General features: G+C 41.6%; 1 protein-coding gene across 9 annotated transcripts in view; it reads left to right on the top strand.

The window, feature by feature from the left end:
* Positions 1 to 23088, top strand: part of ANKHD1 (ankyrin repeat and KH domain containing 1) — a 134480-nt gene that overhangs the window by 12105 nt on the left and 99287 nt on the right. For 8 of the 9 annotated variants that reach the window (XM_061586869.1, XM_061586903.1, XM_061586928.1 and 5 more), the window contains 3 exons: positions 2515 to 2668; positions 18086 to 18242; positions 21490 to 21637. In XM_061586869.1, coding sequence (XP_061442853.1) covers positions 2515 to 2668; positions 18086 to 18242; positions 21490 to 21637 — 459 coding nt within the window. The remainder of the gene's footprint in view (positions 1 to 2514; positions 2669 to 18085; positions 18243 to 21489; positions 21638 to 23088) is intronic. The other variant, XM_061586887.1, reaches the window with a different exon arrangement.

Raw genomic sequence — 23088 nt, 5'->3', positions numbered from 1 at the left:
TAAGGGATGATGGACAATTTACTATGTAAAGAGGGCTACTATTGAATTTTTTTATGTGTACATTTGTCCCCTTGGTGAAAATAAATTAGTCCTGGATGAAGACATTACAGCCTTTAATTCTGAAGTCTTGTGTCATCTAAGTCACAATTTGAACATAAATAAAAACGTTTCCTGCTGTAAGACCTGTAAATATAATCTGTGGTCATTACTTCTGAATTCCTACAGTTAAGCTTTCCCGGGAGATAAGGGAATGAGGGCTTCTTTGGCTGCCTGGGCTTTTACCTGCTAGGTGGGTAGCTATTTGCAACCTTGATTTGAGCCTTAAATCAATCAAATTTTGAGGCATTTTTTTAAAATCTGGCAACTCATGGCCAAGAATCGTAAAGTCTTCAAACTTCAGCCTTGTAAGTGCAAATGTACTAGCATGCCTCCCTGCAACAGGGTGCTCCAGGATCTATTCCTAAACAAAAAATTTTTGGTGTGGCTTTCTTTATCTTTCATACTGAGAAGCAAAGTTTCTTTATAAATATTATGAGATGTATAAATCCTTCCAAATGAAATAGACTAAGAATGGATGTCAATTACACCAACATGGAATTAAATTCCAGAGAAATCGGGGATTATAGGCATACTCCACTTAATGTCGCCTCGCTATAACGTACATGCTACATATGCCTGTATTTCTCCAGAAACGCAGCGCAGCAGCAGAGGCTTTAGCACGTGGGGGTGGAAATAGATGCGATTGCGCCACTGCAAATCAGCTGGGAGGCATGATTGCGATCGGCTGGGAGGCATAGCAGGGCAGCAGCAGAGGCTTTAGAGCGCGGGGTGGAAATAGATGTGATTGCGCCACCGCAAATCAGCTGGGAGGCGCGATTGCGATCAGCTGAGAGGCGCGGCAGCGCAGCAGCAGAGGCTTTCGCTTGGGGCTTTGAGGCTCCGCGTGAAGGAGAGGTAAAAAAAGTTTTAAAAGGTAGTGCTTCATTTTAAGGACGTTTTCGGTTTACGTACTCGCTCTGGTCCCATTGAGTACATTAATGCGAGGTATTACTGTACTCTCAAGTGATGCTGTTTAGGACTGATATGTATGCATCCATCTGCTGTTGGAAAACTAAATGCAGACACCTTGTGCTGGATGGTGCTTATTTATACGGTCAGTCCCAAGTATATCTTCCTCATGCAATTTTCTAAAAAGTGAAACCTTTTAACTGCTCCTAATTAAACACACTTTCCAATCCATTGAACAGAAAATCTGTAGTTGAAAGCTACCTACTTTAAAACAGGGATGGCTAGCCTTTTTTGGTCTGAAGGCCTCATTCACCCGTGGCCAACTCTCCAGGGGCCATATCCCCCACTCGTTGAAGCACAGGTCACACTCATGTGCACCATCTCCTTAGCTGATCTATGCAGATCATCTGAGAAGGGGGTAACTTGCATCCCTATCAAGCATCTACACCTACCCCAGCTCTGTGTCTATTTATTGTTGTTGCTACTGCCAAAATTAATGAAGATGAGGGTGGTGTGGAGATAGATTTGCTGGCGGGGGAGGAACCCCTGCTTTAAAACCATTATCACCATCTTTACTGCTGAGATTTTTCCACATGAGAAAATGGTTTTTTCTTTGAAGATATTTTAAAAAATACTGTTACTGAAGAAGGCTCTGAAGAGAGAGGTCTTGTCCTCCCCCATTCCCCAAATCAGCATTAGAAGCAGAAGTGGAACCGGTCTGTTGCTCCCAAGCTTCTAATCTAATACAACCAGATCCCTTTTTCAAAGCAGCAGCCCTTAATTGGATGAAGTGGTCTTTGACCTGGTATGCTGAAATCTCTGCGTCAGTTACTTAAACTCATTGGGTCTAGGTGCTTATAGACGTTATGGACTGCCAAGAGTAATATCTAGAGGAAAATCTATGATAACTACAAAAGTAAAGCTAATCTGTGAAAATTTTAAGTTTCACTTTTTGTTCCAGAGAAAAAATAAAATTGGTAACTTAACAGTGTACTTTTATGTATATTTACTCAGTAGTAAATTTCACGATGCTCAGTGGGTCTTTCTCCCTGGAAAGTGCATAGGAATGTCAGCAAAAAACTGATTTTTCTCCAAACTAGTTTTCCTAGAAAATAGTCAACCCAAAGTAGGTGATGAATAAATTATAGTTGGGAGTAGATTCCTTTGGATTTATGGTCAGAGCCTGTGTAGTGGAGAGGATTCATGGGGTTTGCACCTCTAGGAAGACCAGGTTTTGGCAAGTTCAGTATTTACATGCAATCTAAAATTTTGTCTGCAGTACTGTTTACAATAATGTGTGTTCTGTTAAAACTGATTGTAAATGTATTTAACTCATAATGTTGGCTCTGAAATTCCTTACTCCAGTAACAGTTGTCTTCAAAAATGCATCCTTGTAGCAGCTCTCGAATGTGTATCCTTGACACAGTACCTCCCAACTTTGCTCTGATTTGGAATAAATTGTTAAATAAAATAGAAGTAATGTCTGACTTCTGTTTCTTCAAACAGGTTGAGTCATTTATTTTGGACCAAGAAGATCTGGATAACCCGGTGCTTAAAACAACATCAGAGATATTTTTGTCAAGTGCTGCAGAAGGAGCTGACCTACGAACAGTAGACCCAGAAACTCAAGCAAGACTAGAAGCCTTGCTGGAAGCAGCAGGTAGTTTTCGTTTTCCTTTTTGATAGTTGTTTTGTTGGGGGTGGGGATGCTGCTAATTTTGACCTTACTGCTGTTGCATTGTGTTCTCACATTAAGAATTGAAGTCGAATCTTGGAACAAAATTGAATTTCTAGAATTGAGGCTTTTTGAGCTTTTTTCTAAAGAGACACCTAGAAGGGATTTAGAAGCACTTATGTCAAATGCAAGACATAGCAACAAAGTACAGTGCAAGGTTTTATGAAGATTCTACTGTGTAAAAACTATGTTCTGCTTACCCAGACTGTCTTGATTAACTCAGCTAAAAGATGCAGGAATAACACTTCAAATCATACTGGTGGGGAGTTTAGGAAGCTCAAAATAATATTGCTTAAAAAAACAGTGGAATATTTGGGAGTATAAACAGGGTCAGATTCAAGTGTGTATCTGAATAAGTAATTAATTTGTGGCTCGTGGTAGCAGCAAGTGAATTGGACAGTGATAATTTAATTTTGCAATATGCAAGGAAAAAGTGGACAGAGTGGGAAGTACAGGCAGGGCTGTGGAGTCGGTACGCCAGACCTTCAACTCCAACTCCTCTATTTTTCTACTGTCTGACTCAGACTCCTTCATAAATGGCAAATGTATATTAACTAGTAATAACAAATTTACTTTAGTAAAATGACCACCACGTGAATCTAGAGCTTGGAAAAGTTACTTTTTAAAACTACAACTCCCATCAGCCCCAGGGATTGGGCTCGTGGGTTGTAGTTCAAAAAAGTAACTTTTCCAAGCTCTGGATTCACGTGGTGGTGGTGATGAAATGCCTTATGCTACCATTTTACTACAGTAAATCTGTTATTACTAGTTAATATACATTTGCCATTTATGAAGGAGTCGGAGTTGGTACATTTCTACCGACTCCGACTCCACCCAGAATTGCTCCCAACTCTGACTCCACGACTCTGACTCCACAGCCCTGAGTACAGGAAAAGGATCAAAAGGCAATATTGCCACATGTGGAAACAGTCCTTAATCTTTGACTATAGAGAATCCCATGGAACATAGGGGAGGTGATAAGATGTAGTCCTCCTGTTTTGGATAATCAGGAATTTTCTTTGGGTTTGTTTTCCCTGATTCCCTTCCTGGCTCTCTGATTTGATCAAATTCAAAAGTAGCACTAATCCATAGGTTAGTGTTATGGGAATGAACCTATGCAAGCTTTAGCTCTGCATATTATTTATTTATTTTATTCAGTTTCTATACCGCCCGCAGCCAACGGCTCTCTGGGCGGTGAACAACATGAATATAAAAATACAATATGATAAAATCACATAATAACTACCGCACACATAACAGAAATACCCAAAAGCTAAAACATATTACACAATTAATTTAGTATACCAGAGTGTTATAAATATACTAAAATATATTAAAATGTATTAAAATGCCTGGGAAAAGAGGTAAGTTTTAACCTGGCACCAAAAAGAAAGCAATGTTGGCGCCAGGCGCACCTCGTCAATTAGAAGAGCAGGTGGCTGGGGTCTTACCAGTATTGCACTTTACAGTACAACCAACTGCCCTATAATTATAGAGAGATAGATGTAAATAGGAGGGAAAGGGGCAGAGGATCTAAGGTCAGCACAAAAGATCTGGTATTCCCTCTCTTCCTCTGCTTGAAAAAAGTGACTGAAAGCTTCTGCTCTTGCTTTAGGACTAAGCACAGCTCCTTGTGATATCAGAACTCGAGGGACTGATTTGTTTTAACTATTGTTGCCTAAATCAAACCAGGATATCAAACCACACAATTATGGGGAGTGTGTGAATCCCCTACTGCATCAGCTTCACTGGTTTCCAGTCAATTTCAAGGCCCAATAAAAAGTGCTGGTTATTACCTTCTAAAGTCCTAAATGGCTTGAGACCAGAAATTTAGAGGACCATATAAAAGATGCTAATATGCAGCATGCAGTATTGTTCAGAGGTTCCTAGTCATGTTCCAGCAACATCTGAGGTGCATTTTTGTAATGATGTGGATTTTCTAGAACATTTTGAATTGGAAAATTTCCCACTGTCCTATATTGAATAAGGTCTGACTTATGCTTTGACTTTATTTTGCAAACAAAACAGAAAAGGATGCCATTAATTTAACATGCTAAATAAATATCTCAAATAGCCAAAAGTAATTGAACTGAAATAATGGATTAAGGGGGAAATCACTAAAGCATAATTCTTGTGGTTTAAATACTGTATCCTGGGAGGGGTTGCACTCCTCCTGAAGTAACAGGTTCATAGTTCTCCTGGATTCCAACTTGTCACTGGAGTCACAAGTGGCTTCTGTGGGTAGGGGTGCTTATGCCCAGCATAGGCTGATTTGCCAGCCATGGCCATTCCTGGACCAGGAAAGCCTGGCCTATTGTCCATGCTTTAGTGACCTCCCATTTGAACTACTGTAATGTTCTGTATGCGGGGCTGCCCTTGAAGCTGCAGCCAGTGCAGATTGGGATGTACTGTAATTCAGTGGTAGAGCATCTGCTTTGCATGCAGAAGGCCACAGGTTTAGTCCCGCCAGATAGGTCTGAGAATGTTTCCTATGTGAAATCTTGGAGACCCACTGCCAGTCATTGCGGACAGTACTGAGCTGGGTTGACCAATGGTCTGATGAGGTATTCGGAAGCTTTTTATATTCCTGGTACAGCTGCTACGCTGGTAAGGGGCAACCAAATGAAACCATGTGTCACTGGTCCTGAAAATGCTGCATTGGCTGCTAGTGAGGTACCAGACCTAATTCATGGTGTTAGTGCTAGCATGTAAAGCCCTAAATGGCTTGGGACCCAAGTATCTAAAACAGTGCCTTCCCTAATATTGACCATCATGGACCCTATGATTGGCCAGTGAGACCTTGGTAGTAGGGCTGCCCAGTTGCTGCTGACCCATGACAAGGCCTTCTCAGTAGTGGTTCCCTGTTTCTGGAATGCTCTAACTGGTGAAGCGCATCTGTCTCACCCATTAACTGACTTACAGGAAGAATTTCAAAGTATTTTGTTTACTCAGGCATTTGATAACTAAAACATACTGTTCCTGGCAACCCTGAAATCACTGGTTGAGATGATGTTTTTAACTCCTTTTAATGATGTTGTTGATACCTTTGCCACTTGGTCTAGGCTCTTTTGGGAGGAAGGGCAGGATATAAATTGAATTGCTATTGCATTTTTTGTTATGGAACTGACGGTCCTTGGCATCCCTCTTTTGTTGTTTTTGCTGCCCATGGTACCAGTTTTGTGCTGGTACTCACAACATTTTTTTCAAGGTATGAGTACTGCCACCTCATTTTTTACTAAAAAAGGAACAATAACATATTTAAAACTTTACAACTATTTTTATTGAGTTGCATGTAAATATTAAGACATAACTCAATTGCATGTGTTTGGCTTACATTGAACATAAGAAGATGCCTTATACTTAGACTATTGGTCTGTCTAGCTCAGTATTGTTTACACTGACTGGCAGCAGCTCTCAATGGTTTTTAGACAGAAGTGGGTTGACCCGGGGATCTTCTACATGCAAGGCAGATGCTCTACCACTGAGCTATGTCCCTTCCCAATTGCTTGGTTTTTAAGTGTGCATAGGGGTGGAATGAAGGTACCAAACTGTTAACATGTTAATTGTAGCATGCCTGAAGCATCTAAATGTGTGCAGTTCCTAGGAATAGTCACATGAAAAGCTTATACTTTTAACCTTGAGGTCCACACTATTGGCCTATTTTTAGCAAAAAGTTAATCTGGGAGTTCAATCAAGGAATGACTAATTTTATAGGTTTTTCTTGGCAATTATCAGAAAAGGAGGGGAGATGTAATTCTTTTCATACTTTATGCTTTTCCATCCATGTTCTTGTTGTTACTATGTGCCTTCAAGTCTAGTACAACTGACCCTATGAATCAGTGACCTCCAATAGCATCTGTCATGAACCACCCTGTTCAGATCTTGTAAGTTTAGGCCTCTCACTTCCTTTAGGGAATCAATCCATCTCTTGTTTGGCCTTCCTCTTTTTCTACTCCCTTCTGTTTTCCCCAGCATTATTGTCTTTTCTAGTGAATCATGTCTTCTCATGATGTGTCCAAAGTATGATAACCTCAGTTTCATCATTTCAGCTTCTAGTGACAGTTTTGGTTTTATTTGTTCTGACACCCAATTATTTGTCTTTTTCGCAGTCCATGGTATGCGCAAAGCTCTCCTCCAACACCACATTTCAAATGAGTTTATTTTTCTCTTACCCACTTTTTTCACTGTCCAACTTTCACATCCATACATAGAGATTGGAAATACCATGGTCTGAATGATCCTAACTTTAGTGTTCAGTGATACACCTTTGCATTTGAGGACCTTTTCTAGTTCTCTTCTCTTTCTAGTTCTCTCATAGCTGCCCTCCCCAGTCCTAGCCTTCTTCTGATTTCTTGACTATTGTCTCCATTTTGGTTAATGATTGTGCCAAGGTACTGATAATCCTTGACAAGTTCAATGTCTTCATTGTCAACTTAAAAGTTGCATAAATCTTCTGTTGTCATTACTTTACTCTTCTTGATTGTTTGTTTGTTTGTTTGTTTTGTATCCCGACCTTCCTCCCAGCAGGAGCCCAGGACGGCAAACAAAGCACTAAAACCTCATAAAAACAGATCTTAAAATACATTAAAACAAAACAGCATTAAAAACATTTTAAAAAAAATTTTAAAAAAGGGTTAAAAACATTATTAAAAAACATTAAACAATTCTGACACTGATGCAGACTGGGATAGGTCTCAACTTAAAAGGCTTGTTGAAAGAGAAGTCTTCAAAAGGTGCCGAAAAGATAGCAGAGATGCCTGCCTAATATTTAAGGGGAGGGAATTCCACAGGGTAGGTGCCGCCACACTAAAGGTCCGTTTCCTATGTTGTGCAGAATGGACTTCCTGATAAGATGGTATCTGCAGGAGGCCCTCACCTGCAGAACGCAGTGATCAACTGGGTATATAAGGGGTAAGATGGTCTTTCAGGTATCCTGGTCCCGAGCTGTATAGGGCTTTGTACACCAAAACTAGAACCTTGAACTTGTCCCGGTAGCAAATGGGCAGCCAGTGCAATTCTTTCAGCAGCGGGGTGACATGTTGGCGATACCCTGCCCCATTGAGCAGTCTCGCCGCCGCATTTTGCACCAGCTGCAGCTTCCGGACCAACCTCAAGGGCAGCCCCACATAGAGCACATTACAGTAATCCAGCCTAGAGGTTACCAGTGTGTGGACAACAGTGATCAGGCTATCCCTGTCCAGAAACAGCCGCAGCTGTCTCACCAGCCAAAGCTGGTAAAAGGCACTCCTAGCCACTGAGGTCACCTGGGCCTGTAGCGACAAAGATGGATCCAGGAGCACCCCCAGGCTACAAACCTGCTCTTTCAGAGGGAGTATGACTCCATCCAAAGCAGGCAGCTGACCAATTATCCGAACTCGGGAACCACCAACCCACAGTACCTCCGTCTTGCTAGGATTCAGACTCAGTTTATTGACCCTCATCCAGCCCACCACCGAGTCCAGGCAGCGGTCCTGGGCTTGCACAGCCTCTCCCGATTCAGATGTTACGGAGAAATAGAGCTGGGTATCATCAGCATACTGCTGACACCTTGACCCAAAGCTCCTGATGACTGCTCCCAAGGGCTACATATAGATGTTAAACAGCACTGGGGACAAGATGGTACCCTGCGGCACCCCACAGAACAACTGCCAGGGGGCCGAAAGACAGTCACCTAATGCTATTCTCTGAGAATGTTCTGGAGATAGGATCGGAACCACTGTAAAACAGTGCCTCCAATACCCATCTCACCAAGTCGGTCCAGAAGGATACCACGGTCAATGGTATCAAAAGCCGCTGAGACATCAAGTAAGAACAACAGAGTCGCACTCCCCCTGTCCTTCTCCCGATAAAGGTCATCCATCAAGGCGACCAAGGCTGATTCAGTCCCATAACCAGGCCTGAACCTGGACTGGGATGGGTCAAGATAATCTGTTTCATCCAAGAGTACTAGCAGTTGCTGCACCACAACCCTCTCAATCACCTTCCCTATGTAGGGGGTATTTACAACCGTTCGGTAGTTGTCACAAACCAATGGGTCCATGGTGGGCTTTTTCAGGAGTGGTCGAATCACTGCCTCTTTCAAGTCGGTTGGAACCACTTTCTCTCGCAGTGATGCATTGACCACACCCTGGATCCACTCGGTCAGACCCCCTCGGCCAGACCCCCTCGGCAAACTTTAATAAGCCAAGAAGGGCAAGGGTTGAGAGGACATGCTGCTGGCTGCATCATCACAAGCACCTTGTCCATGTCGTCAGGCCGCATCAACTGAAACCGTTCCCAAGAAGTTGCAGCAGATGTTGCACTGGACACCTCATTGGGGACTACAGTAGATGTGGATGGGGCATCAAGACTGCTATGGAGGCCAGCGACTTTACCCTCAAATTGGCTTGCAAACAATTCACAGTGGCCCTCCAAAGCTGTAGTCCTGCTTTTGTGCTTTCCTCTTTAACTTTCATCAGCATTCATTTGAAATCATTACTGGATTCTGCTAGTAGTATGGTATCATCTGCATACCTTAAATTGATATTTCTCCCTCCAGTTTTCACACCTCCTTCATCTTGGTCCAATCCTGCTTTCCATATGATATGTTCTGCGTATAGATTAAACAAATAGGGTGATAAAATACACCCCTGTCTCACACCCTTTATGATGGGGAACCAATTGGTTTCTCAATATTCTCTCCTTACGGTAGCCTCTCGTCCAGAGTATAGGTTGCGTATCAGGACAATCAGATGCTGTGGCAGGTAGGGAACTTAAAATGGGTTAGGATTTTATATGTTACTTAATATGTTAATGAAAATATATTTTGTGATTTGGCAATAAAAGAAGAGCCTCAGCAACCTGTGCCCTGGTGACTTCAGCATCTCAAACTGAAAACTGAGTTACTACAGAGGTAGGGAACCTTTTTGGCTCCATGGTCCAGGTCCTTATCAGGGCAGGTGGGCAGGGCCATTCATCTGTCAATTGCATGTCATTACGGTGCCACCTGATTGACTGTGAACATCCCTTCTAGGGGTTCCCAAGCACCTGGGGAAACTTGAGAAAGAAACCTGCAACTTAAAATGCAGCTCTTGTCTCCCGCTTCCTGGGGGGAGGGCAGGCAAAGCGGAGAAGGATTTGTTGCTCCCTGTCCTGCAAGGGGGAGCAGAAAACCTGCATTTTAAAATGTAGGGTTTTCTTCTTTCACATAGCCCAACTGCAGGGGTTGGGGTGGAGCAAAAGGGAGCACTCACCCCAGTGGTGACAGCAATGGGAGTTGAGACGTAAAATTTCTGGAAATTTTGAAGCCATGGAAAAAACAGAAATTTTCAGAAAAATTGAAAAAATGCAATATTAGCACTTATACAGATTGAAAGTCACTTCGTTACTTCAGGAACATAAAGTGTAATTATGTACATGTTGGTTTGACATAAAATTACCACATTTGGTATATTAAAAGTACATTTTATTCAAACAATTATTCAGAATTGAATTTGAAATGGAAATGTACTGCCTTCAAGGTGATCCTGACTTATGGCGACCCTATGAATAGGGTTTTCATGGTAAGTGGTATTCAGAGGTGGTTTACCATTGCCTTCCTCTGAGGCTGAGAGGCAGTGAAGGTTTCCCAGTGAGCTTCATGGCTGTGTGGGGATTTGAACCGTGGTCTCCCAGGTCGCAGTCCAACAGTTACTTTTTAAATTTTTTCCTTTTTTTGTAACAAATGGAGCTACAAGCTCCTGAACTGTAAGGAACCTCTTTCATTTTGCCAGTTTATGAGGAGCAGGCAAAAAACAATTAAAAAAACACACAGAAGAAACCATCAACATTAATAACAAAGAAAATAATTTGTCTCTGCTAGTCCTCCACAGTGTCAAGCAGACATAAAGCACCCTTTCCCATAAAAAGAACTGAGAAAAAGAGGGGACCAAGAATAAGTGAAACATTTTATTCATCATGCTAAAACAAAACATTCCATAATCCATTTTTCTTCATTTTTTCCATTTTTTTGGATAAAAACCAAAAAAGGCTTTGGGAAAAAACAGAACCCCCCCGGTATTTTCCTGAAATTTTCCAGTTTTTCCCCAGGCCTTCACATCTCTAAATGGGAGCAGGGAAGGAAGCAGAGAATTATTTCTTTACTCCCTGCCACCACCACTCCTGGGAGGGAGAAATGGTTTCCATTGAATAGAAACAGATTTCTCCTCCTTGAGGAAGGTGCACTCCTACCACTTATTATGTTTTCAAGATAGCTTAGACGTGTAAGTGGGAGTTAGACAAGATCCAGTCTCCTGAAAATATCCCATAAAGAGTGAGAGTGTTAAAGTTTCCATGTTATTGTGGTTTCTACCTTTGATTTTTTGACTGCTTTATGTGTGGCTGCCTTTAAACTGCTTGAAAGCTGCACATGGTGCAAAATGCTGTTGCCCATCTCTGGTTGGGAGAGGAAGCATGGAAATGTGTATAAAATTTTCTAAATATCATCACCCTTTCCCCAAAGGTCTGAGTTAAAGATGTGTATCTTCAGCTGCTGACAAAGTAATAATGTTGGTGGTAGATGCACCCCAGAGGGGAGGTCATTCCATGGGGGGAGCCACCACAAAGAAGGCCTACCCGTCCATGGTGGCACCTGAATTTTCCCAGGTAGTGAGATCACTAGCAAGGCTTCTTCTGAAGATCTTAACTCATGGCAAGTTGATATGGTTTAGCGCTCTTTCAGATATTTGGGTCCTAAGTCACCTTTATATTTCAGCATATGAACATTGCATTAGGCTTAGAAGTAAATCTGGAAGTAGTGCCATTCTTTTAATACCAGTGTTATATGAGCTGAACTAACCATGCCTGTTGACATACTGGTGCCTGCATGCTGCACTAGTTGATTCTTCTGAACTGTTTTCAAGGACAGCCTCACATAGAGTACGTTGCAGTAGTCCTGTCTAGAGTTTACTGCAGTATGAATCACCAGATAGGTTTTCCATAATGAAGAAGGGTTGTGGCTAGTAAACTAACTGTTACTGGGTGTAGGCACCCATAGCCACTGAAGCTCCCTGTGCTTCAATGACAACGCTAGATAAAGAGCACCCTCAACCTAATCACCTGCCTTTTCAGAGGGAGACCATCAAGGACAGATTTTCCGCCCAGTTCCCAGAACCCACAATCTACAGCGCATCTGTCTTGTTCACATTCATCTTCATATTTTTTTTGGCGCACGTCTGTTATTGCCTCCAGAAACTGGTCAGGCACTTGTCCCACCACAACTGATTCAGATGTAACTGAGAAAAAGAGTTGGGTGCCATCTGCATACTTTTGGTTTCATAATGTTGGGGATCCCCCCCATGCTAGTTCAGACCCCATAGAGTCGATACTGATAGAACAAGTCACGTTTGGATTCCTGAAGACTTCTAAAAGGTTTTGAAAGCGGGTAGTTTGCAAACTGTTCTCCGTTGTCTCCACTGCTAAACCTGTCGGGGGTGCGGGAGAGTCTTTTTATATTGTCCTAAAGCTTTAGGCTTTAACCTGACCGAGTACAAAACATTTTCCTTGTCTGGGGCAGGGGACACTAATCTTTTGGGCCACATTCACCTTTTCCCAACCCTCCAGGAGTTGCATGCTAACAGTGAGTGTGGTCATGCTCCACTTGTGTGCTGTCTGTGCACATGTGCATGAACACACATGATGCGCAGCCCCTCCCCTTCATCAGAAGATCAATTTGATGACCAGAGAACAGGCGGTTTGCACCCCCATCAGTGTATTAAACTGGGTGTAGACATAATACTATGTCTACTTTAGTTGATTTTTGCTGCTGCCTCCTCCAAAATTGGTGCAATCTTGGGTAGGGTGGTGGGAATTTATTTGGGGGACCTGATCTGGCCACTGGGTTTAGATTAGCCACCTGGTCTAGGACATTACTTTTATAGGAAACTGGATGTGGTGTCTAATCTCTTCCGCATTGAAAGACCATGGTGTTTTGCCAGACTGGCATTGCTACCTTGGACAAATGTGCTGGAAGAAGCAATACAGCAAGTACCATAGTTATATAAAACTAGTACATTTGTAATCCTAGAGGTCAGTATGATGGCAACTGCATGAGTAGTTGGGTATCTACGTTTTGGGATTGATGTGCTACCCATCTGAATCCCACACTTCAGTCTTTTGATAGTTAACTGTGCCATTAGCTTGTTTGCATATACCTGCACCTCTTAAATTTACCAATAACTGAAAATAAAGGTATAGAACTTTGCACTCTGTTTTTTAAAAGAGCAATTTTAGACAGATTGCAGAAGCTCTGTGAAGTCATGCAGGTATGCTTTTATTAGAATTAGTGCTGCCGATGATTTGGGCCATTTTGCTTTATCTTTTGGAGAAGCAGTAGAGAAAGTGTGGTGTAGCGGTTTGAGTGTTGGACTATGACCTGGAGACCAGGGTTCAAATCCCCACACAGCCATGAAGCTCACTGGGTGACTTTGGGCCAGTCACTGCCTCTCAGCCTCAGAGGAAGGCAATGGTAAAACCATCTCTGAATACCATGAAAACCCTATTCATAGGGTCGCCATAAGTCGGAATCAACTTGAAGGCAGTTCATTTCATTTTTTTTAGCTCTTCAAAAGTATGTTACTCTAGAATAAAAAGAATGTTACTCTAAAACTCTAGCTTGTAGTTTCTACTACTTAATACCATTTGCCATTTGGCTACACGTGTTTTGCTGCTAATTCTGACCACTTGGCAGATTGTGCTTGTTCTCTTCTAAAAATTGGTAGAGCCTATATTCTGGGAGCTGCTTCTTTGGTGGTTCTTCCCTTGCATCTGCTTTCCTTCTCCCAAGTTGCTATTGATGTTCATAATGTTGAATATTTCCCTATAGATCAAATTTCCAAATTCACACTTATTCATAGGTTATTTGCAAAACCTGTCTGGTACAAGTTTACAGTAGACTTCAGTTAACAAATCCTCCAGGAAAGAAGCTCCTTTTAGCAAAGTGGTTTTTTTTATGCGAGGGATGGGGGGGGCACGCACTCTGACATAGTCAGAATGTGGCTCCCTGTCTACTGGATTAGGGCTGCTGCAGGCAGCTCTCTCACGTGTGGCTGGAATAGCACTCCTTGCCAGGTAGCACAGGCCCTGGCAAGCATTGTTTACTGCAGACACATCTGCTCGAGTGTAGGGGAGGATGGCGCAGAGAGAGAGAGAGAGAGACAGCAAGCACAAGGTGGTGGCAGTGGCCGCTCTGTGCCTGCCCGCTTGAATGTATGGAGATTGCTTTAGATTGCTATAGCAAGATGATCCATGATAAAAGAAAAAAGGAAAGGCAGGCATCCCTGGATGCATTTTGGAAGAAGCCTTCAAATGGTCTGTATGCAAGGCTTACCTGACCTGATTGTTTCATTTCAGACATGTGTATTGTTAGTTCTGAATAAAAAGTTTGCTGAAATATGTTGTTCTTTTTGTTGTGGTGTAGGAACCTATCCCTATTCTTTCCATGTTATTCCTACCTCAGGTCCCAAAGCTTTTGTTAAAGTGTGGGAACACATGTACAGTACTTCTTTAACTGAGGTATTACTGTATTTGGGTTTGGCAATAGAAAATCCAGGTTCCAGTGACTTTAACTATGAAACTTGCTTGCAGTCTTTCTCTGTCCCACATATTCTGCCTCTCTCAACTCCCAAGTTTCATAGTATGCTTAAAAATGAAAAGGGTTTTTTGATGTGCTGAACCAGGAAAACAATTGCAGTTTTGAGTTTTGGTACCAGTAGGGAAGCTGTGTAATAAGGCAGTAGAATAGTCCTGGCATCTGTTCACCATTTTGGCAGTACTGTTTCACACCCTTTCTCAGTGATGTGAAGCAAAACATTTTCACTGCTATATTTTTCTGTGGGTTTTTTCCTAAAAGTGTTTTGGGTTGGATCCAGACTTTGCCTCCCACAAACGGAAGAGCTTCTTTCATACGCAGAAGCGGAGAGATCCTGTTTGTGAGATGAGGGAGGAGGCAATTTTCCTTTTCTCTCCCTGCAGCTCCCATGCCCCTCCCCAATCTTTCATGGACCAGAGTCCACTTCATCAGAAACCTTATTATGCCATAACAAATTTGTTAGTCTTCAAGTTGCCACGAGACCCTTCGTTTTTGCTGCAGCAGACTAACAGCATAATCCCAACCATGTCTACTCAAATGAATTCTTTTGAATTCAGTGCGGTTTAATCTCAGGGAAATAGGGTTAGGATTGCAATCAGAAATAGTCTCTGTGCTTGACTAAAAGTGAGCATCAGTGGGGCCAGGCACATTGCTTTTGAGAGTTTGCCCACTGAAAAGCCCCCATCTTTATTGGGCTTTTTCTATTTGGGATGCTGTTGGTGGGCATTGTCAGAGACAAAAGTATTTTGGATTAATTAATCTGTAATAAAGACTGACCTGCTTCAATGTCAGCAATGGTTACCCTCAATTCTAAACTGGTCCTCCCAGAAGTAAGCCCCATTAGGTTTGATGGGGTTATTCTCTATGCATACAAAGGATTTTTTTGTGCAACAGACTAATATAGCTACAGTCCTGGAAAGTAAGAGAAAGTAATTCCCTTCTGAATCTGGTGTGCTGTGTATATGTGAAGGGTGTGTCAGAGTTTTTTTGCAAATAGAATGTTACCTGTTCCAACTGTATAGGAAGGGGGGCAGCTTTAAGAAGCCAGGAAATAGAAGGAGGAAGGAAAGGAAGGAACTTTGAGATGGAAGAAAGGGGTAGCTTCAGGAGGCATTGGGGGCTGTATCAAATGGGGGCTGGTGCTCTTGTGCATCTGAGACCGGTTTGTGGGGGAGGAAACAGAGGTTCAGAAGAGGTGTGAAGTTCTGCGGTAGGTTCATTTGGAAAGCCACTGTTTTAAGATACTGCTGCTCCGAGGTCACTTAGGGACTGACAAATCAAAACAGGCACCTTTTAATTCAAGCCTGGAAACTTGGAGCCAGTGGGTCAGTTTAAATATTTTGAACACTTTATCCCACTTGAACCCCAAAGCATTCTCAGAGTGGGTAATGTTAAAATGGTAATTAAAACAAACCAGATAAAATAAAATAGCTGGATGTTAAAATGGCAGAGAACCAGAGCTGAGCAAGGATAAATACCTAAAATGCAGATCTGCAAATTATCTTCAGCTGGTGCTGAAAGAATGTTCAAAGTTCGTACCAGGCAAGCCTACCTGGAGAGGCATTCTAAAATGGGCACCATCACTACAATGCTCATTTTCGGTCACCACCTGCATCTCCTCCAAAGGTAGGGTGCCTGAAGAAGAGGGCCTCAGGAAAATCTCAACAGTCAGACAGGTTCATGTGTGAGCACATTGTGTGTGAGGTTTGTTGATCTTTAGCTGTATAGGGCTTTAAAGGTAAGGACCAGCACTCTGAATTGTTCCTGGAAATGGTCCAGGTTCCCATGTAACTGCTTAAAACTGGCAATATATATTGAGAACTCCTGGTGTTGGACAGTAATCTAGAAGCAGTGTTTTGCGCCAACTTCTGAACAGTTTTCAAAGACATCGCCTTTGAAAATGCATTTCACTAATCTAAACTGGATGCTGTTAGAGCATGTGGGCAGGCTATCTCTGTCCAGGAAGTATTTCATCTGATGCATCAGCCTAGACTGGTGAAAAGTATTTCATGGTAAGTTGGCCACTAATACAATCTAGGCTTCTGGCTCCAGACAAAATCCTGGCAGCTATGTTCTATGAACTATGTTCAGTTGACATTACTGGGCTACCTTTAAGGGTACATGCAACAATCTAACTTGATGTGACTAGGACATCAGTTATTGGGATCAGGTTTGGTTCCTTCTGGCAAAGGTGAAGCTGATATATTAAACTGATAAAAGCCCTCCTGGCCATTGCTGACACGTTAGCATCCAGGAGCATGGCTAGATCTGGGAGTGCCCTGAAGCTGCAAACCTGCTGCTTCAGGGGGACTGTAATCTTATCCAAAACAGGCGGTACCCCTTCTCCTAAATCATCGATCGCAAAACATTTGGCTCTGAACTTTGATCATCCTGGCTTCAGCAGAGGCTTCATTCAGGCACAGAGTTCACTTGGGTGGGGCAGGGCTGGGTGGGGGGAGATCAGTATGAAAAATTTTGTACAGTATTGAAAACTGGACATATAGCTGTCAGTGGAAAGAGATCTAGTGTGGTGTTGAATTACATTAGGGAGACTCTGGTTCAAAGCAGTGATGTGGGTTTTCTGAAAAATCTTGAATTGGAAAACTGAATCCCTGATTGAAGGTGGTTGCTGCTTGATGCTGTCTCTAGCTGCACATACATAGCCAGTTATTTTAGGGCTCTTGTGCCCTAGAAGGAGGAGCTAGGGTTCCATGTACCAGAAGTTTTCGTATTATTATATTGTCAGGATTAGGAGACAGCATATCAGAAGCTTCCACTTCTGTTTTAGATTAGCCATGGTTGACAATTAGGTCCAAATCTAAACTGTGGTTAATCAGCTATGATTTATAGAAATAAACTTGCTTCATAAATCACTGTTTGAAGTTTGTTTCCACTAACAGTAGTCAAAACTTACTGCAGTTTGTCTGGGTTGAGATGTCATAGTAAACAATGGTTAGCATAAAATGGAAGAGAAAGCTTCCGAACTGCACCAGCCACATTAGAGGAAGGGAGGGAGGCATGTAAGCCCCTGCACACTATAACGCTATAGTGATAGTGTCTTTATAACACTAAATCATGGTTGGCATTTTGTGCACAGTCATAAAATTGTGTGTAAACGATTTTCAAAGTGAATTATAGGAACTTTAAAAAATGATTGTAAAACTGGCCAACTTAAAAGTATTATTTCAGCATTATTTTTCAACATGCTTTAAAACATAATTTTAGGATGGTGTTTCAGCAAAAGCCATAATAAAATATGTAGAATACTTTGTTACACATTACACTTATGGGTAATTGATTTTATATAGCCACATCCAAGCCTGCCAAGTGTTCTGATCTTTTCATTTAAATTTGCATTTGACTTTAAATTTAGTTTTGCTTAATTAACAGAAAATGTTCATTGGAGTATCTAAAAAAATGAAGTCTCAAATGCACATGCCATTGAGTTCCCCCCATTCCTATCCTATTTGTAGTTCAGGATGGTGTTTTTACACAAACCTAAGAGTTGAATTTATGAATGCAGTGAGAATTGTCAGGTCCTAAAGCTAGCATTGCTTTTTCATTGTTATATTTGAAGTTCCTGATACTATAGGGACAAAGTAGCTTCTAATTTTCTGGCATGTCTGCAGCTGACAACTTTAACTAATAGTGCATGTGGCTGAAGTTTAAAATGGTGTCTCTGCATTTTTTGTGTGGTTTTCATACTAACCTGATTGATGAACGCACATACGCTGAAGGGATTGGTAAATTGTCCACTGCCGATGGTAAAGCCTTCGCAGATCCTGAGGTGCTCCGAAGATTGACTTCTTCTGTCAGCTGTGCATTGGATGAAGCTGCTGCTGCATTGACCCGGATGAGAGCAGAGAACAATCACAATGCAGGACAAGTGGACAAGTATGTATTGAGTTTCTTTACATCTTGGTTTGAGTCTATCTGTATTTGACTTGAGAAGCTGAACATTATGGATAAAATTGTTCTTGGTGCAGAATGTTTCGTAACTTACATAGCTTATAAAACAATATAAATAGGGCCTAGATCTGCTTCTGTCTCTTAAATTCAAAAATATAAATTGAATTGTGACCACTTGAGGCTTTACCCAAAGCAGTGTTTCAGCCATATCAGCCCTTGAGTGGGTCTCAAATGAGAGATTCTTTAGACAGGTTGGAGAGATAAAGTAGCAAGAAAAGGTAATGTCGCAAGGCAGAATTGTCAAATTTCCACTTTTTTGGCTCTAAACTATATTTACATATATGTTGCATCTATGCTGTATACAGTTTAATGTTGCCTTAAAAATTTATAGCTGTGAAATGAGGCAACTTGGGGTACACAAAATTGGCTTAAATGAGTATTGTACAATCATTTATAATGTATGGTTGAGGCAGTAAAGCCTCTAACACAGATTGGCTGATCTGGTGTCATTCACGGGACATTCATGAACGTTCTAGCAGCTCAGGGAACTTAGAGTTACCAACTTAGTTGATGTAAAAACCTTGCACAGCTCCTTGGAATGGAGGAGCAGGATGAGGACTGCGTAGGAAGCAGTCTCTGAAAGTTAGGAAGGTCACAGAAAGGAGTGAGAGCGTAAGTGGGCTGAGAAACACGAACTTGAGGGAATATGGTAGATAGTAGTCATAATTAATCAAGTGAATTAATCAAGCTTTTCTGGCTACTAACTGGTATTCCACATAAACTAATAGCAGATTGACATGAGTAATCCAACCCTAGGGGCATAAGTAATCCAAGGGACATTGAAGTGAGGTAGTGGGACTGAATTTTACCTATTGGTTTGAACTAACCAGCCAATATTTGGCTGCTGGCTTCTGATAGAGAAAATTGTTTTAGTAACAAACTACTTATTTTAGTAATTTACTCAAAGACTGCTCTAACAGCAGATCTGGCTTTCCTGGCCTGTGCAATTTCAGCGTGCCAAATGGGGATGACATTTATTTATAAAGTGCCCCAGCATTGAGGTGTTCTTTAGTAGCTAAAAGGAACCAGTCTCTCTTGTAGGCATACAATCTAAAATGTGATTATTATTGGCCAATATGAGATTGGGTCCCTCAAGTCCTCCGTAGTTGACATTAGCTACATTCTGTCACAGTAGCTGCCTTCACAGGTCACTCTAAACAAGGGATAGCCAACGTGGTCCCCCCCCCCGATGATAGACTGCAACTCCCATCAGCCCTAGCCCGCATGTGTTGGCTGGTACCACTGACGTGGGTTTTCTAGATAACTGTGAATTAGGCTAAATTGCATAAGGTAATTTTGCATCAGAAAAAAAAAGTTTGCATTGGAGAAAGTGATCTAATTTAGCATGCTTATTTTACTTGTATTTAGTAAACAAAGAAAAAATGTTGACATTTCTAACCTTGCTTAATTTTTTATTTGCAGTTGGCATCTATTCATTGTTATTAATGAACTTATGAAACGGAAATTTTCTATCCCACATCACTTGGCTCAGGCTGATGGGAATTGTAGTCTGACCACATCTGGAGGGCACCATGTTGGCTATCCTTCATGCTGCTGTTCTCTTCCTGTGCAGTGGAGGAGTTTTGCCTCCACTTTTTATTAACCACAGTTTTGATTAGCCACAGTTCCAGGTCTGGATGGCATGACAAGCTGTGGCTAATTTTAGCTGTGGTTATTTGAAACAAGCCAGGTTCATAAAGCATGGTTGCAAGTTGTTTTGTTTTAAACTGGTTGTAATTAATAGTAACCACAGTTTCAGTCCAGATGACATGACGAACTGAGGTGAAGGGGAAAGAAAAGTTTGTGAACTCCTGAAGCCCAAGGCTTGCTGTCGTTTGTTCCTGGTTGGTCATATCCCATTAAGCTATAGTTTAATGTAGGAATAGGGAACCTTTGGCCTTTCCCATTGGAGACGATGGAAATTGTAGTCAAACAACATTTGAAGAGCCACAGGTTCCCTATCTTTAGTTTAGTGTAATGTGGGAAAAAAACCAATCTGTCTGTCCTGAGGATCTCATTGTTAGCCTCTCCTTTGGTTCTCAATGATGGCTCTTGCTGTTTCTGTATGTCAGCAAGGAAGTGAGGCCAAGCATTATTTCATAGAATATTTAAATGTCAGACAGTTCTTGCCCTCTGTAAAACTATGGGGAGAACTCTTTGCATGTCTTATACTATTGTTGGGGTTCTGTAGTTGATTGCATATCTAGAAACATTAATACTGAACTTGCTTGCATCTGATATGATAATTGCAGCAAATGAAACTTGAATTTTGGAAGGATTAGACTTTAGACACTCAGATTGTGTTGTCCTTTTTAAAGTGACAGGTAGATTTCAAATATTTTACCTTTATTGATTAAATTTATATCCCACCCTTCATCCCAGAAGGAGCCAAGGGCAGCAAACAAATGATAAAACATTAAAAATACCTTAAAAGCAAAGCATCTTAAAATATATTAAAAACAAAACATCTTAAAACCTCTTTAAAATATTTAAAAACATGTTAAAAACAATTCCAGCACAGATGCAGACTGGGATAAGGTCTCTACTTAAAAGGCTTGATAATACAGATTACTAATTTGGGCTAAAGTGGAGACAGAGATAGTCCCTCATCTACCAGTGATCTACTTGTACTGTCCTGTGAACTGCTCTATAGCTGTATAAAGACCATGTGATTTATGATAAGTTTAAGATATACTTTATATCTATGTATGTATATAAGCTTTGTGTATTTTGAATATATAATCAGATTATTTAAAAAATAGACCAAGTGAGTCTTAAACTCAAAGCCTGTTTTCCCCAAACAGAAACTTCCAAGATGTTTACAATAAAATATTTCAATTCTGTAATCTGGAGTAGCGATGTAGTCCTTTCCAAATTATCCGTTTTGCATTCTTTATAATTACATGTCTCCTGGTTCAGACCTTCCCTTTTATGACTTGCAGGGAAAGAGTATGTAAAGCTAGTGCCCCCACATCCAACATCTTGGATACAATCACAATGGGAGAACGTTGTCTTAGGGCCAGATTTGTCAGCTGACAGGGTTTTCTTTTACATAAATCCATTTTTAAAGGACATCAGCTGTCAGTTTTTAGTCAATAGCGAGTGTAATCTGTGTAATTCATTTCAGCTAATTTCCTTGTGTGCTCAGTGTATTTAAACTATTATCTTCTAGTCGCAGTTTGGCAGAAGCATGCTCAGATGGGGATGTAAATGCTGTCCGGAAGCTGTTGGATGAAGGAAGAAGTGTAAATGAACATACAGAAGAAGGGGAGAGTCTCCTTTGCTTGGCGTGTTCAGCTGGGTATTATGAATTGGCACAAGTGAGTGAGTGATGGTGATCTAAGCCATTCCTTTAAATAAGAAATACACTTTGTAGTTCTCTGATTAGTTTTCAGACTAAAAAGAAACTTCTGACTTATTGGTACAATATGGTATGCTTTCCATAAAACATGCATATCAATCCCTTCATGTTTTCATTTGCATGAGTCCAGAAATAATTGATATGCTTACACAACACAGCAGTGATTTAAAAGGACCAGCAAAATATTCAATAGCTTTTGAAGGGCTTAATCCTGCAAGGTTTAAGTGGAACAAGAAAGCTGAGAAGATCACACCACCAAACTGAATTCTTCTGGCTTGTTGACATGTTATTGGGTAAAGTCAGTACTTTCTGACTTTTTGAGCACAGCATCAATGGTCAAGTATTCTTGGGAACATCACTGTACCTGCTTTGTACATCCAACACTGGCAATATCACTATCATTTTTAGTGAATTGGCTTCATTTATTTCTATGGCAGAAAGTAAACATCTTCATTGGTGACACCAGATTGCTCTGTTATAAAGAGCTGTCCTCACACCATGATGGCTTGTTTCCCCCCTCACTTCCCTCCCCCAGTCATGGTAGAAACATTCAGGAAGAGCTGTCGCTGTTACGAAAAGAGAATGGTAGTGGGTTTTCAGTAGCAGGTTTGGAGAACTAACCATGTCCATCTACAGTAGGGCCCCACTTATACGGTGGGTTACGTTCCAGACCCCCGCCGAAAAGCGGAACAAGTGCCGTATGAGTGGGGTGTTACTCTAATTGAAAGCCGCAGTATTAGTGGAATGCCGAAAAGCGGGGCCCTACTGTATATCGTCCCACCCCTATCTGCATAACCCTAAGGATATCTTAGTAATTGGACATTATGGAGTCATTGTCAAGATTCTGAGGTCAATATAGTGTTGGCTATTAAACCGAGAAAGCAGAGGTTAAATTTCCACAAGTGAGCTACGTGACTTAGAAGCGAAAGTTGGCAGAGCTCGAGCCATCTTCAAGGACACGTTGCTAAGCAACCTAGGCTCGGGCAGCTGGCCTTATCTATATAGAGGGCCAGCAGACACTTGTGAGTGTGGGGGTTGAGGAGTTTGTACAGAGAGAGCTTGTGATATATTGTCAGTAAAGTGACTCTTAAAACTTATTGCTTGTCCGGCTCATTGCTTCAACTGGCATCTAGCCTGTCACTATACTGTTCTGCATCCTGGGCATCTGCTTGCGCCAGATACAACATCCAACAAATGGTAGTAGAGGATGGTTACCTGGTGCTGATGGTTACCTGGTGCTGAGGATTGCAGAAAAGCGGCAGAGAAAAGCCAGAACTGCAGACCAGCGAGTAAAACAGCAGAGAGACGGAGAAACCGAAAGCTGAGCTGAAAGCTGTGAGAGAGCCGTGGGAAAAAAACCTGACTGAAGGACAGAGGTGAGAAGCTCTAATTACAAAGGCGGTGAACTGT

The sequence above is a fragment of the Rhineura floridana genome, chromosome 1 (assembly GCF_030035675.1).
Source record: "Rhineura floridana isolate rRhiFlo1 chromosome 1, rRhiFlo1.hap2, whole genome shotgun sequence".
Lineage (NCBI taxonomy): Eukaryota > Metazoa > Chordata > Lepidosauria > Squamata > Rhineuridae > Rhineura > Rhineura floridana.
This window is presented reverse-complemented; position numbering and strand designations above follow the sequence as displayed.